This window comes from Corapipo altera, unplaced genomic scaffold (assembly GCF_003945725.1).
Source record: "Corapipo altera isolate COAL_440 unplaced genomic scaffold, ASM394572v1 68, whole genome shotgun sequence".
In the NCBI taxonomy this organism is placed as follows: domain Eukaryota; kingdom Metazoa; phylum Chordata; class Aves; order Passeriformes; family Pipridae; genus Corapipo; species Corapipo altera.
Window position 1 is genome coordinate 4,224,021 of NW_020884919.1, and position 16,647 is coordinate 4,240,667.

A 16,647-nucleotide genomic window follows, 5' to 3' on the forward strand; every position below is an offset into this window, starting at 1 on the left:
TCTGAGCATTTTACACAAACTTTCAACTGAGACATTAAAACTCCTATGTCCTCACTGAAGGATGAATATTTCTGAATATTTCCTTTCACCTCCAAGGTGGAAAATAAAATAAAACAATCATTTGAAAGAAACCTGGTGTTGGCCTGGCATACCTTATTTCTGAGATAGAAAACACAGGCAAGAAAATTAAGGGCATGTTTCTATTGAGATTCATTGATGACATTTAAAAGTTCCTAGTCCTTAATGCCTTGTGCCAATGTTAACTTTGCAGATGTCCACTCCCAACTACACTTGCAACATCCACCTCACACCAGGCCTTGTCCTGGATGGTAAGCTGAGGGACCAGGAAAATACCTGAAGTAGCAAAGTTGCAAGTTGAATTCACGAAGCTCAATTCAGCCTCTATTGCCAAAACTATATGGCAACCCCCATCATACATAACTTCATATTTGTGCCTTGTACAAGGAAGATACAACTGTCATTCACTTTTATTTCAGATGAAGGGGTTTCAGTGCCCTTTGCCCCCACACTCACTTCAGAAGCCTGTATAAATCTTCCCCCACACGGGAATCATTTTGAACGTATTAAATAATGATTTTTCTATGTCTCTCCCACTTTGATGTAGCCTCCTAGGAGAAAGAACTATCCTGGATATACCACTTGGTCATATTTTAACAATTTGAGGTTTGCTTCAAAATTCTTCAATAAAATGTAAGTTAAAAAAAAAAAGCTCCAGCACTTAGCTCAGTTGATAAGAGGCCCTGTCCCCCCACAAATTATAATGTAGCAACTTTTTGAACATATACTTTAAATGCACGATTCGTTTCCTGTTTTTAAAGCTATTTTTTTATCATTTGATTAATTGCTTAAAACTGTACACAAAGATAAAGGGAACTTTGAAATTCATACCTTGGAGTATTAACATGTACTCAGGACTAGATGTAAATGTCAGAGAGAAAAAGATCTAATGAACTCTTTATTGGTGAAATACAGTATTGCAGCTGCCTAGAATTTTAAATGGCTTCTAGTCAGCTCCAAAGCAAAGTAACTACAGAAGTTTACTTACAGGATGGACTCTCATTCAGCATTTGCAATATCTTCTTCTAGGGTAGATGGAAGCCATTTATTTTGCTGGAAGCTGCAGCTACTTCATTTTGTTGAAGTTTAGTGGATCCTTTTAACATTAAAAAATGTCTAGAAAAAAAAAATAATGAAAAAAAAAATTGCAACCACAGAAAAATTTTCCTGTCTAGAAAATTACGTGACCATAAGTTTTCCTTTCCCCTGATGCTTTCTCTGCCATAATAATGGCTTCAGAATTTAAATCCTTTGCTGCTATTGTGACTTCAAAGCCTTAAAACTGCAATTGAATGAAGTAGTTCATCTGTCATTATTCAAATATGAAGCAATTATGATGAAATAAAGATAGAATTCCATTGAGAAATACCCCAATCAATTCTCACTTATATTTAACTAGAAACATAAAACGATGCTTAGAAGAGTAAGTTTAGGTAATAAAAACTCAGCATATAAAAAGTATGAATTACTGATCTATAACTTACTCATTTCTGAATAAGCTGTCTAAATATATTTCCCAAATATTGACAAAAGTTTAAGCTTACGAAGCAAAACTGTCTCTCAGCTGGTTGTGGAGAGTGAGTGGCTTTTCAGAAATGTATTTGCATTAGTTTGTGTACCCCGAGGTTCAGATGGGAACCTACAGAGGTTTTTAGGGGTCTCTGAGCAGGTCAGCTCCATTTGAAAGGTGTCAGATCACGACATGCTAATTGCATCTGAAAAGAGGGGGTTTTACAGGTGAGTACATGAAATAACACACCTACCTCAGCCATGTCTTCATTGTAGTCCTGAACATGGCAGTGCTGGGTTGATGGTTGGACTCGATGATCTTTTGTAACCTCAACAATTCTATGACTCAGGGAAAGGCATTAAAATAAAATATTGCTGTCACTGCTTTGATGTCTACATATCCTGTCAGGCCTTGATATGTATTTAGCCCTAATTGCTTGTTTTCACCTTTGTGAACCCAACTGAGGCCCATCCCTATCCCAGAATTCCACAGGGAATTCCCACCTGTACCCAGTTGTGTTTGGGAATATGTAGCACAGATAAAAATTTTTTTTTTTTTTTAGTATCTTTCAACCTTGCTTTCTCCTTTCATCTTTCTTGCTTAATCTACCCATGTTTATTAGTTTGCTGGTAAAAGGTGGATTCTGTAGCAGTCAAACCAAGGACTCCCAACGTTTTGGGTCTTAAGCTCTTCAAATGGGCCTCATCCTTCCCATTTTCAATCATGTCACAAATTCAGATGAGAAAAGCACTGCGTGCCATGCCTTTCTCGTTGCTCATATTGTTCTTTTGGAAAACAAACCTATCCTTCTCTGCTTATGAAAGAGGACTCTGCCTTCTCTTTTGCCTTCCAGTGGAAAAACAGAGTTAAAAATGCACAAATAGTATATTCCCCTCATTTTCCACAGTTGCTTAAGAGCTCTGTACAGTTTTAAATTCTGTCGTGCTGAAAAAAGATCACACAAAGATCACACATAAAACAAGGCATCTACATATTCACATTTATCTTCCTTCACTTTGTAGGCATTTTATCACTCTACCTGAGTATCAATTTTCTGTCATCTACAGACACTCATGTCTTGCAGTTCAATTTGAAAAATGTAATTTCTTTAGACAACTCAGGAACAAAATGTTATCACAATTAAAAAGCAGTGGTACTTAATACTGAATTTTAAATAAGAGATGTAACTAGCAAGAAGCATTTGAGGTATATACAATTAATTATTTCACACATAATTATATATGATATTACTCTAAATATGATAACTCAAAGCATTTGAAAAAGCAGACTGTAATATTCTTCTTTTTTTTTCTGCAGAAGCTCTTTCACTTGATATTCTTTTGCTAAATAATATGTAAAATACTGACACCTAATGTTAACTTTCAGTATTATTCATTTTGCAAAACTTTTACATCCAAGTAGGGAAAGCCCATGTGAAACTGGTGCTTAAGCTGCAATTTTGTTTCAGTAAAATGCAATGTAGCCTTTTCTCACTTTTTGGAAATAATACTCTGAATTTACACATGTCCCTATAAAAGCCAGGAGCTTTCAGGTTTATCTTTACAGCTCACAGGTAAAAAAGAGAGAGTAACTCAGAAAAGTTGAAATAAGTGAGTTTTTGCACAATGAATTTAAGTAAATCCATCAAATGAAAGACAAATACTTTTTTTTAAAGTCAGCATTTTTACTTGTAGCCTGAAATGATACTAAAAGATAAAATACTATTAAACATTTATTAATAATCTCTTAGTCTTTGAAATTTAAAGTATATTCGGTACTTTATCTACCCTATTTGGTTCACTTTCCTCACTTTCCTCAACCAGAGACACAAGACATTATTTTCACAGTTTGTTTGCAGGAAACCCAGGAGATGCTGGAGATGCTCTAAGAATGTGACAAGTTCAAGGAACAAAAATATCATAAGCCAAAATGGAGTAATCTTCACTACCCTCCCCCCCCCCAAATCCCTTCTCACCCTTGAAGTAGAATAAAAAGAAATATAATAGAATCCTAGAGAAGTTTGGCTTGGAAGGGACCTTTTAAAGGTCATCTATTCCAACCTCCCTACCATGGGCAGGAATATCTTCACCTAGATCAGGTTGCTCAGAGCCCCAACCAACCTGGCCTTAAATGTACCCAGGGATGTGGCATCCACCAGCTCTGGGCAACCTGTTCCAGTGTTTTAACATCCTCATTGTAAAATAATGCTTTCTTATGTCTAACCCAAATCAACCCTCCTTCAGTTTAAAACCGTCGCCTCTTGTCCGTCACACCAGGCCCTGATGAAAAGTTTGTTCCCAACTTTCTTGTAGGTCCTCTTGAGGTAGTGAAAGTACAATCAGAAGTAATATTCTAAGTGTGTCATACCAAAAATCAGACACATTGAATATCATCAGAGAGAAAGTTCTAGTTGATTCTTGAAAAAGGATATGTGAATAGTACAGGGCTATATGGGCTTAGTTGCCAGTTATGCCAAGATGTTATTTATGTCTTGAAACAACTTGGATAATGTGTTGGTGAAATATAAGCAGTTTTTCTACTTTGCTTTTAGCTGCCTGGTGCAAATCTCTGCAAAAATTCGTGCCACACAGTAAGTTAACAATGAGACATTTTTCTGCTGCTAAAAGGGTTCAGAGTCCATTTTGCCTAATCCAAATTAAATCTTGTTAAAGCTGCAGGGAGTGTTCATAGAGCTCTTCATGCTGCTTTACACAAATCTACAACTGCTCTCAGCTTTCTCAAGCCCATTGTCCCCAAGATGACTACCTAGAAAGATCAACTGCTTTGGTTCAGCCAACTGTATCACACCAAAAAATGTATCTGCAGTGTAAATTTATTTTACAATTAAACAATTAATAAAACCAGAATTTCAAAATATTGGGCCTTTTGAAAGATCTGGTGTGCAGCAGTTAAAAGTTTTGAAACAACTAATTGTTCAACTTTTACTTTTCAAGTATACCCTGTGATTTAAATAGAATTACTAAATTAAAAATGTAAATTGGACTGTATCTTTTTAGCAGTTGGTGATTTGTCTATTTTCCACATTTTATTATGTATCATTTTTATAATAAAGAAGGGATTTTTTTTCCATTCCTGTTCTACTTGATAGCAATTCTGCCATGCTTCTCAAAGCTAATGTAATAAAACTACATAAAATGTTCAAGAAAAGCCCCATTAAAATATACAAAGCATACTAATTCATGGAGTCAAAGTCAAAGCGGAGTGGAAATATGAGCTTTAATAAAACTATGTCTGTTGTAAATAACTATTCAAGCACAGTCATTTTTTTGCAAATTGCATGGAATATAGCTCAGTCTACTCGAAGCTAAGAATCGCTCAGCAGAATAAATGCATCTTGGTCAGAAAGAGATTAAAAGATACAGCTGAGCCATCAATAAGAAGCAGATAGTGCAGTATTGTTTGCTGTTTGTTTTGAAGATGTAATTGCAGATCCCAGGATTTCAATAAATCTGTGCACATCACGGAAAGAATTGTAGAGAGGAACTGGGGCAACGCGGAGAGCATTTGGTTCTCGCATGTCACACTGCAAAACAGAGGGGGAACATTCAGTAAATTCAGGTCACTTCATGTTTATCTGTCAGACTATATTTTCAAATGCCATACTTGTCTTCAAGGAAGGATGACTGGACTGACAAGGAGACACATGTAAATACCTTTGGATCCTCAAAGAACTACGGTGAGGACCATCGTTGTGAAAAACATAGTGAAAAGAGTAATGCATTGCCTAAAAATGGATGCAAAGCTCAAGATGGGCAGGACTTTAGAAGTGCTATTTAGGGCTCCAAACCAGCTGTGTAGGCCCAAAATTCACCTTAGTGCCTCTAACAACCTACAGTTGAAGAGGCACAAGGGTGACAAAAAAAAACACAAAACCCCCACATTCCAATAGGATAGAGTGTTGTACTACAGGTACAACTAATATCACAAGGCTTGCAGTACTTTTTTTCCCTCTCTGTGTGAATTTGAACATTATCCTGAATATAATAATCCCTCATATTTGAAACATATTACTGCATTGCAAAGACAAGCCAATAATGTGAGGCCTCGTGCCCTCTTAAAAGCAGCAGTTCCTGGAATTCCCTGGCAGCACCAAAACAGCAGCACACACAGCCTAGAAGAGCTGCCCTTTGGGGAGACAAGTCACCAGCAGAAATAAATATGGCATTACACTATCAGCCTCACCTTCCAGCACATCTAAATCACCCAAAGTATGGCCTTAAATTTAACTTATATTCTTTTGGAGAAGTGCTTCGTGGCAATCATTCCATTACATGGCAGTGCCATTCAGTGGTTTCTTTTTCTAAGTGCACAATTAAAGATTGAAGATGTAAGAAATTTTCATCAGTTCTAGTGTTTTTTTTTTCTCTTACATGAGGCTATATTTAAATAAAATAAAATTAACATTTTGTTACGGTATAGGCTCAGAAAACAGTGCATAAGAAGATGAAGTTTGATTTACTCACTGCTACTCCTCTCTTCTCCAGTTCTTTAAACACAGATTTGATTCGAAGGGAAAACGATAGAGTGAGTTGGCATCCTCTTTCCTCAACCTGAGATGGTGTGATAATTTTTACAAAGGGCTTCTCTGGGTTTGTTTTATCCTCGCTGTAGTAATGTTTTATCAGGTATTCCAAGTAACCGGTGAGTAGAATGGATTTCCTTCTCAATGCCTTCATCGTAGTTTGACTGAAAACCTATAATGATTTGAAATCACTGGAATGAGAATGTGTTGCTACAGAAAAAGGAAAGGAAATAAAGAAGACTAAAAGGGTACATTTCTTCATACATTATCACTGGAATCCAGTAGTGATATCAGATAGATATTATACATAAACATGGCAGAACTGAGCTTTTGAAAACACAAGGTAGTGTTATGCTTTAGATAATGAAAGACATTTGTGTCTACTGTTAAAAGTTTTCATATACATCTATCCCTGCATAACTGAACTTGCACACAAAACCAGTTTGCTAAGAGAGCGTTCATCTGTATATCTGAAGAGGATCCATAAATTCCCTATAGATGCTACACTGCTGCACAAAACTCAAAATCACATGAAGGTTTCTCTCTGTATGTACCTCTAGTACAAACCTGCTCGCTCTCCACAACTGCCTGACAGGAGGGTGTAGCCAGGTGTGGGTCAGTCTCTTCTCCCAGATAACAAGTGATAGGAAAAGAGGAAATGGCCTCAAGGTGCATCAGGGGAGATTTAGTCTGGATATTATGAAAAATTTCTTAACTCAAAGTGTTCTTGAGCATTGGAACAGGCTGTCCAGGGAAGTGGTAGAATTACTGTCCCTGGAATTGTTCAAAAGGCACATAGATGTGGCACTTGAGGATTTGGTTTAGTGGTGGGCCTGGCAGTGCTGAGTTAAAGGCTGGACTCGATGATCCTAGAGGTCTTTTCCAAAGTAAATGATTCTATGATTCTACTAACAAAATCCAGGGGCTGAGACTGAAACATCATGACTGGTCTACAAATTCTTTCCTTTGAAAGCTCAAAATTTCTACTAACATACTGGCTTTACTGCTTTAAGTCCTGTAGAGGCTCTCCCTCTAGTCCACATGAAGAAAAAATATTCACTAAATTCTTATTTAATAACTGTGCTCTGACACAGCTGCAAGAACTGGTGAGTTTCAGAAACTCAAAATATCATGAGACCTGCAAAAATGACTGCCTGAAAATGGCAGTGCTATTTTGCCACACAAACAAGAACAATGTGACAGAGGAGTTTGGGAACAAAAGACGAAACAGTTTCTGCTTTTGCTCTGGAAAGGCTCAGTTACAGGGAATAATGAAATAGGTGACTGCAGAAACAATCTACCCACACCTTCCTCAAACTCTCTATTTTCTTCTTCCCATGGAAGTAACTTCAGGGGAAAATGACAAGACATAGATATGCAAGTGCCCAACAAGCCACTTCAAATCACATCCTGGAACATCGATGCAATATTTCTTCTCATGGACAGTTATCCCTCCACCAACTACAGCTGGAAAATCAGAGGCAAGGCAGATATCCTGGATGAAAATCCATGATCTTCACTCTCAAGAAGTCACTGTTCCAGACTGGAGGAGTAACAATGTTAAGATTACTTATATCGTAACCTGGAAGAGCACGTAGAGAGGTACCTGAGAAATCCCACTCAAAATACAACAAACTCTGGTTTTCAACAGCCTCTGGAAATCATTCTTTTGTAGAATATCCCAAGTCTCACTCCCTGATGCTTTCACAACCACTAGATGCTGCACAAAACCAAAAGCCCCTGTGTGTGTTTTCTGTGAAATGGAATATGGATGCTGTAAGACAGAATTTGCAAGGAAATGAACGTGGCAGGGACCAGAGACACCAGCATTCAGCACTTGTACAGGTCAACAAAAACCTAGAGGTGCTTCCCTCACCACCCAGGCAGACAGAAAGCACACAGTACTGTTCAGCACATAACGGAGGGAAAACAGAGATGTGCCTCCTATTCCTCCAGGATTTGCAGCAGTATGAAGGATGGATCTCCTCAGGCTGCATGCAAAAATCTGTTTCCACAGGCTTTGAGCAAGGAATATTTGGTCTCCTGGGTGAAATTTTTCGAAAAAGGTCTTTTAAATGTGGCTGTAGAGCGCTCCCCTTTTTTCCATAACAGGGAGCAGCTACTGCCATAACAGTCACTTTAAGCATTATTGAGGAATAACATCCATTAACACTTGCAGTTTTCATTGTTTCCATTGGAAACACTGCCTTCTGTTTAATGTGTCCCAGTGAAGGTGGCATGCAATTTCAGTAGCCATCTCTTGCCAGACATGAAAACTATTTTGTTTCCCACTGTATTGGAGCAATTAGCACTGGGAAATCCTGGCTGTGCCAAAAGGTAATGTGGGCATGGAAAGGGGAGGCGATGGAAACTGCTCAGCCCTCATTGTTCAAGGCTCCCTGCAGTGGGCTAAATGACACCAGCCCACACAAACCAGAACACTGACAATCTGGGTCATAGCAGAATAGCTTTCAGCTTATCTCAAAGGTCATATAAAGTTTAAAACAATATATTGGATGTTTAAGGACTAACAAAACAAATTGTCAGGCGGAACAAGAAGCATTGCTGTGCCCTTTGCAGTCCTTCAGCATTGCATGTAAGATGAAGAGAGCATAACTGGCAATTTTCTGACTTTGTTTGCTTAAGATACTGTTTTTTCGGTAAATAAAGAAGAGAGACATACAGTGCATGGACACTGTTCTTTGTTCCAGCATCAGCTTTGCTGTTCCACTAATATTAATGGAATGCTAAGCAGAAATATATTTCACCTGTTTCTGCTGGTGGCAAAACCTTGCTCACCAAAGGCTGGTTTGAAAAGAAGCTTAGTGATAATTTAATACAGTAGAATATTTAGCATATAGTTGGTTAATCTGAGTAAAGCCATCTTTTTCAGCCACAAAGACCCAGAGTCCTGATTTCAGGGGTGAACCATCCGTAAGGGAAATGCTGGTACATCTCGATATGAAACACACCACCATGTAAGGTGTTGGGAGTACAACTCCATGCCTTCAAAAAGCGATGAATTGTGCTCTCCAAAGTGGACCACAGGCTTTCAGCATACGGATCACACCTTTACAGAAAGGAAGGATTATCTTTGTGTGGCAGAACTACCCTTCCCAATGCCACGGTCTCGCAATTCATACAGAGATAGGACAACAGATGGGGCTCTGTTCCTTTGGCCACCAGAAAACAAATGAAGAGATGAAAGAAAAAACATTCTGGAGCTAGTCCACGCATAAACTCCGGTTTTAGGAAGCATTCACAGACAGTTTCTTTTCTGTTTGTAACCGAAGGGACAACAGCAGAGGACAGGTTCCCTAAGCCACTGGTTCAGTGTAGACTCCAGGACATCCACTTCTTTCATAAAGGAATTAAGTATGCTTTGCTCATGAGGCATATGTAAAAGCAACCCTGGATGCAACTTTTCAGAGTTATGTGATTCCTTTTTAGGAAGATCTTGGACAGCATCCTTTGTGTGAGTTCCACTGAAGCAAACATGAATATCTCTATGGGACAGCTCTGCTGTTCGTACTGAGCCCCTAAATTTAAGTGGGAAAAGCCCAGTGTACTCACTGGGGCCAACAGCAAAGTCTGTGAGAACAGTGAAGGGATGAGTATATTCATTACAGGCCTTGGTGTCTCAGGGTTGTGAGGTTATTTTGTTTGCTTTTCATTACCTCTCCCCTTCAATTTTAACTATGCTGAAGATTTCTTTGAGGCAGACAGCAATAATACATGTAACATTCATTAAACATTTTTATACTCTTAAATTGAAGCTCAAAGTAAAGCAATTACTTACCTCTAAACTGGCGTGCAGAGCACAGACCAGTAAAATTGGAGGATTTGATAACCGAAATCCATTAATTCCTTCACTTAGTTGTAATTCTGGAAAATGAATAACTTATATTAGTGTTTTTGATTTCTTCCTTTTAATGGATTGGACCTTATCTTGAAGTCTGTCCTCATGCAATAAAATATTTCCCTAATGTGGCCTGTAGGAATCGGTCATTAAAAGCAAATAGTAATCTATTCCCAGCTAATACTTTTAACTTCGAGAAAAGCCCAATTTTATCCAGCAGAAGACCTCATTAGCAGCTTCATGGGAACCAGAGGACTGCAATTAATTTGTTTAAATGGTGTGTGTTAAAACCACCTTTACACTTGAATCTCTTTTAATGCTGGCACAAAGCAGAGAAATTCCAAGTCAGCAGCGGCGCCGCTCACGCGGAGCCGGGAATCACGTTCCTTAACTTTATTAAACTGACGAGACACATGGGAGGCTGCATATGCAGCTAAGTGTAGCTTCAGGCCACGTAGGGAAGTTGCCCAGACTTTGGGCTGTGAAATTTTCACGAAATCTGTTTAATAAATCTACAAAGCCTCGCTGTAAGTTCCGTGTCACCGTCTATATTTCATGCTCCAGCACCAGAGCAAGAGGATTCGGCGGAAGAGATGCTCTTCGCGCACAGCAGACCGGCTAATTTTATAATGCCCAACTTCTCCCCTACAAACTGCTCATGGAAATGAATAAACAACGTTTTCTTCCTTCTAACAGTGTTTCAAGGCAATTTGTGTCTCCTGCTGGCTTTCCATAGTGCCACTCTCTTGCATTTGGTCAGAAAACAAAGAGCAGACTGAGGCTATTAGGGAGGTGTTCTCCAGCCAAAGCCACATCAACAGGCGCTGCCACAGAAAATTAAAAATATATTAAAAACGAAACAACCAATCAAACCAAAAAGCTCCTTTCTCATCCTGAACCCCCAGGATATTCTCTCTGCCATACTTTAAACTGGAGCTGAGCAGTCTAGCTGTCAGATTTGGAAAGGAGTCCTCATTTTGTATTGGGACAATAAATACTTGACTATTTCAGAGCAGGTTTTGCCTTATAACCCATACTCCCCTAGTACAAGAAATTTGGAGATGTTGAAACCTTAGTGGTATTTCGTGACTTATGTCAGGTTGCCTTACCTTTATTTATGTGATTTCTCGTTAATTCCAGTGGAACTAATCCTGAAGTAAGATATTACCCAAGTGAATGATGGCAGATCCTCGCTCCTCAGGGACTTATGAATTTAATTCACTGAGATACTTTGAAAATTTCATCCATATTCTACATCTGCATTTTGAAGGTATTTCAGCAAAATGTCTAGAAGCAGACAGTCAGACCCATATGCCCACACATAAATTTATTCCAACATATATTTTCTTAACACCATTGCATTACATGTTTTGGGTGAGTTTAGCTTAATGCCTTTAACATAAGTGAGGAAATGCAAAGCTCTGTCCTTTCTCCTCAAGCTACTACAAAAGTAGAACTGGTTAGATATAAATACACCAAATAAGGTAAAATTGGAAGTGTAAGTACATACTGTTTTCCATGAGGAATCTTGTTTTGAAGTCGTGACCCCACCAGCCGATTAGCCTAAGATTTTACAAAGAAAGTAAGTTAATAGAAATCTGGGTATAATATCTTTTAATTTAAATTGAGAGCTAAGAGTAGTATAAAATTAAGAAATATATACATTTCCAATAATACATTTTATTTCTAACAATGACATTAAAATGCAATAAATTCTATAAAGAAATAGTACTAAAAATTTACTATTTGGAAATTTCTCTTTTACTACTAATGATAAAACATACCACATCTTTCAATTAGCTATTGATTTTTAACAATACCCATTTTCTCTGAAATCATTTCACAAAACAAAAAATAGAACAGAAATATTTCCACTGTTTTTTCCCAAGGCATTAAATTCAACCCTCACCCTTAAATTTATTTTCATGAATATTGAAAGCTAAAAGGTGTTTTGAAATCTGACTTAGTTTCACCAAGAAAAGGACTTTGTAATGAAGAGCAGGCAGACAACAGGACCTCAGAATGAGGATTGTGTGAGCATTGCCTTGTCTTTACTGTGAGACTTCAATGTGAATTCTGCACACACTTTTCTCCTCCTGAATTGACCTCATTAAAAAAATTTCTTTTAAATAAAAACCAATCCAATTTAATCCAATATTCCTTTTTTTAAGGTTATGCCCAGAAAAAAACCCAAACAACTTTTTTGAAAATAATTTCCCTGAGCTTGTACATTAAGATGACACTACATTATTAACTCACATTTACTGAAAAATATACTCAAGGACATAGCTGTTAACAGTTTTCCAAAGCAGTTGGATGCACTGGATCACCTAGTGCCCAAGGCACGGCAGACAAAATCAATATTGCAAAATCGAGGAGCCTCTCTCCATCTCCCTTGGGTTCTCTACTTCTTAACTCAGCCCACAGTAATACCAGTGACTAATATTGTCAGTTCTAATTGAGATTCCCCATGTATCAATGCTATTACAATATCAAGGAGTCACTATTGCAGACTCCTTCCTGAACTTCCAAGCTCTACAGGACTGGACGTATTGGACACCATTTCTTCCAAGGTTTTGCTCAGTTTTCCCTATGCCAGAAGAGTTGTTAGGCATTAAACGTGGCAAGTGTTCAAAAGTTGTAATAGTAAAAAAATCTACAAGTAAAACTCACAGTAGATCAGTATTCCTAGAAGTAAAGAGGGAAAAGAAAGTCATGGCCCCTCAGTAAAGCAGGAACATTTTGCAATTTGCCTAAAAGAGCTTAGCTCTGCAGAATTAAGACCACTTTCAAGTTAGAAACTTGTTATATGAACACTGCAGAGTGTAAAATAAAGTACTTCGTATTTCTGTATAACAACACAGGTTTTATGTTTACTTCTATGAAAGGTTCTGAGTTGCATCCAAACAGAGTGTACACAGAAAAAGCACGTTTTTTTCTTTATTGCTGCATGATGTTTTTATTATTCTAAGACCCATGAAAATTAATAGTGCAATATACATTCATTTCACGTGAGATATTATATTGCCAAAATGAATACACCCCAAATAAAGTGTAATGCAGCCTCTGCCCAAGTGACTCAGTTACTGATGCTTTGAATCATAAAAGATATTTCAGATATTTTATATGAACTCTATAATATATAGACAACATTGTAGAGAAAACACTGAATATTCTATGTTACTACCACATACTACTAAAGTCAGTGGCACACACATTCCATGAATTCCAAAAGATTTAAAGAGAAAAAATCCACGGGAAACATAACATTTGGACTATTACTCTGCAGCAAGGAGAAAACAATTCTAAGTTTTTTGTGGACCACATCCTAAAGTGAAAGACAAAATAAATATCAATCAGACTGTGACCCAGGTCGAGCCTGATGAAAAGCACTCTGTTTGCATTGTGAATGCTCAAGACTCGCTAATTCTGAAATTGGCTTACACCCAGGTCTCTGCTGCAGCACCACGTTTGCAACTTGGAAACTGAAATTTCAGAACTTTTCCAAACTGACAGAATGAAGGATTTTTTTAAAGACAGTTTTAGCTGTCTTGCCCTTTCCTACCATAATTTGACAATTTGCTTTTTCTCTTCTTATTTTTTTTTCTTTTTTTGGCTGTTCTAGAACTTCAGAGGTGTCACTACAGGATGTGCACTTTGAAGCAGCTCTGGTCCTACACTCTCATTGATCTAATGGTCCATATGGATGTCACGTTATTTGACATTTAAGCTGACAGGCTTCAAAGTGTGGAAATTAACAAAATCTTCACAAATTATAGCAATTTGCTGTTTACAATTTTCTGTGAAAATTTTGAAATGAAGGTTGCCACCGCTATGCCAAATTTCAACCTGTTATGATGGGAAAGAGCTAAGGTGTTAAACCCCAAACATAACGCTTTATAAGTGCTCACTAAAAATAATAGGCAATAAAACTGCACATTAAGTTACTGCAGTAAAATTTCTTACTAAAGAGTCGTTATTCTGCATGCAAAGTGAACTGCAGTCACCATTTCAACTATCCTTGTTTCAAAAAACAAAAGCAACAAGATCTAAATTGATTTTGAATTCCAAAACATTTTTTTTTGCAAAAATCGTAGTGTGGAAAGCTCTGAAAAGCTTTATATGATGTGCTTGTATTTAAAACCACGTTAAACATGTTAGTGATGAGTCTCTAGAGTCACGTGCTTTCCACTGCAGACAAAACCCATTTCGGAAAGTCTGATAAAAATCAGTGTCTAAGGAGAAAAGGGTTTAATTTTGCAAATGTTCCACTATAATTTTAAAAATGCAAATTTATCCAAACCGAGCCCTTGTTTTAACACAGCACTAATCAAAATTGCTATCCCAGTGATGGGTGACTTGTGGTTGCAGCATCCTCCTGCCAGTCCCAGGTACCTCCAGTAGCCTCCCAAAGCTGCTCAGCAGAGATGTCCTGGAACACCTTCACAGTGAACATCTCCCCATGCAAGAGCAAAAACATACATGAAATACTTTGCAATCATGCCAAAAAGTAGAGTAAATTAATGTTGAATTAGCTGTGGGGTTTTCTGCAAGGTGTTCATGCTCTTCTGTAAGAAAATAACTTTTAAATAGATAACTCCTTGTTTTAATTTATGCCTGAAATTAAACCCATGGTCATGGAATGGTTTGGGTTGGAAGGGACCTTAAAGATCAGATCTTACCAACTCCCCTGCCACAGGCAGGGACACCTTCCACATGATCAGGTTGCTCAGGGACCCATCCAACCTTGCCTATGTCCTCATGGTTTGATAACACTGAGACTTTCCCAGAGAATTCCGCAACTTTCCAGTCTTTGCATGGGACTAATTTTTACACTTGCCACATAAAATTTAAAACAAACTGTTACCAGCTCAGTTTCATGAAAAAGGTAAAAATATAATGAAATATTGCTGAAAGGTTTTTGAATTCCCTATTTTTACATCAAAATATTCAAAATACAAATCAGTGAACAAAGATTTGCCAGGTTGGAAAATGACTGCAAAAAGGAACAGTATCCTCTCATTTAGTCATGCCCTCTTTAAGGCCATTTACACCAGGGAACAATCCCTTCAATAAGTATTTTTATTTAGCCCATTTTCCTCCTTCATATCTGTCTGCATTAGACTGAAGCACTGGTTGTTCATAGCTTGAGTCATCTCGTTTGCAGCTGCATTAATGATGCAGGAGTGCAGGATATAATGATCATGATGTATGTGCAGTGTAAACATCAAAGGAGATCCAGTTAAAGAACACAGGAAAAATACAAAAAAAATTCTTTTGACCTTTGCTTCGACGTTACAGACGATCATGCTACTCATTTATAATTTACAGCCTGAAGCAACATGGGTCTCATTTCCCTTCTCAGTAAGAAAAAAAATAAAGAAACTCTTGAGTAGTGATACAGAAAACAGGGAAATACCATTAATGTGGCCCAGCTTTTGCAATCCAGGGCAATGTGCTGGAAGTATCCTGTCATTATATTGTGTGAGATAATAATTTCATGTCCATGAGAAGGCACACTGAAAAGCTACAGGAATGCAGTGTGAAATTAGTAGTACTTGATATTACATTTGCCAGCTTCACTGGGCATGGAACAGTTTGTCTCCTCTCCGTTATCAGGTCACAACGTGAGCTAGAAATTTCATAGTCATTATTTAGATTATATTAGTAGCATATACCAGCAAAGCATGTTATGGTTATGAAATCATGGATTAAGCAAAATCATAGCCAGGTAGTTTTGGGGCAGACTGTGTCCACAAAGCAGCTGATGTAACTGCTGGGTGGCTGCTAAGCTCTTCGTTCACACATCTCTTTCCTTTTGCAAAAGCATCCATGTATTGGCAAAGATCTGTTTGTTTTTTCATGCTACTGTTCTATCTATGAGTAAGAATCAGCTTTGAGGAGTTAATGAGATTTGTCACTGCTCCCAAAGTTTATTTACACAGAACTAGAAAAGTTTATTACACAGAACTAAGCCGATATTATGCTATGTCTGAAAAAGCAGCCTCGTGCAGGAAAAGGAATGAAAGGGCCAAAACCATTCATTAAGTTCAGTTTCTTGCAGTTCTATATGTCTGTGGCACAACTGACTGGTTGAAGAGAACATCCTTTTCTCCTGACACCCTTAACAGCTACAACAGACAACCAAGAGTCACTGTGCAGTGTGACAAATTTAGAAGATAGAGGTTAATAGTGACTCAAATATCTTTCTATTAGCAGGAAATGTGTTAAATAAACACCCAGGAGGTCTTAGAAATTAAACTACAAAAGAACACAGAAAGATTGGAGGCTGGAGCCAGCCTGGAGCTAGGAGCAAACTACATCTGACCTCAGTCATGGCAATTTGACCACGTTTGATCATCGCCCTGCTGCCTAGGAGAACATGGTGGTACCACATCACTGGTGCCACATTCAAAGCCCAGCTTTCATGTTTCAAAATCCAGGATAAAAGTAATAATAATTAAAAAAAATTTTTAAAAAATAAAAAAAAAAAAATTGGTACAATCAGCTCCCAAAGACCAAAAATATTCCTTAACATGTCTTATGTCCACATGTAGATCTTCAGCTCAACTGACAGTTTAACTCCAGGTCTTGAGGTACGTTCCTCCAGAGTCCTGGGCTCCACACAGTGAAATATGGATAGAAAAAATATCCGAG

The 16,647-nt window shown here is 37.8% G+C and overlaps 1 protein-coding gene across 7 annotated transcripts in view; it reads right to left on the reverse strand.

The window, feature by feature from the left end:
- Positions 1 to 4,808: 4,808 nt before the first annotated feature.
- KYNU (kynureninase) overlaps positions 4,809 to 16,647 on the reverse strand; it is a 58,922-nt gene continuing 47,083 nt past the window's right edge. For 6 of the 7 annotated variants that reach the window (XM_027656347.1, XM_027656344.1, XM_027656342.1 and 3 more), the window contains 4 exons: positions 11,501 to 11,553; positions 9,931 to 10,016; positions 6,073 to 6,303; positions 4,809 to 5,132 (listed from right to left, as the gene is read on the reverse strand). In XM_027656347.1, coding sequence (XP_027512148.1) covers positions 4,980 to 5,132; positions 6,073 to 6,303; positions 9,931 to 10,016; positions 11,501 to 11,553 — 523 coding nt within the window. In that variant the 3' untranslated portion in view covers positions 4,809 to 4,979. The remainder of the gene's footprint in view (positions 5,133 to 6,072; positions 6,304 to 9,930; positions 10,017 to 11,500; positions 11,554 to 16,647) is intronic. The other variant, XM_027656348.1, reaches the window with a different exon arrangement.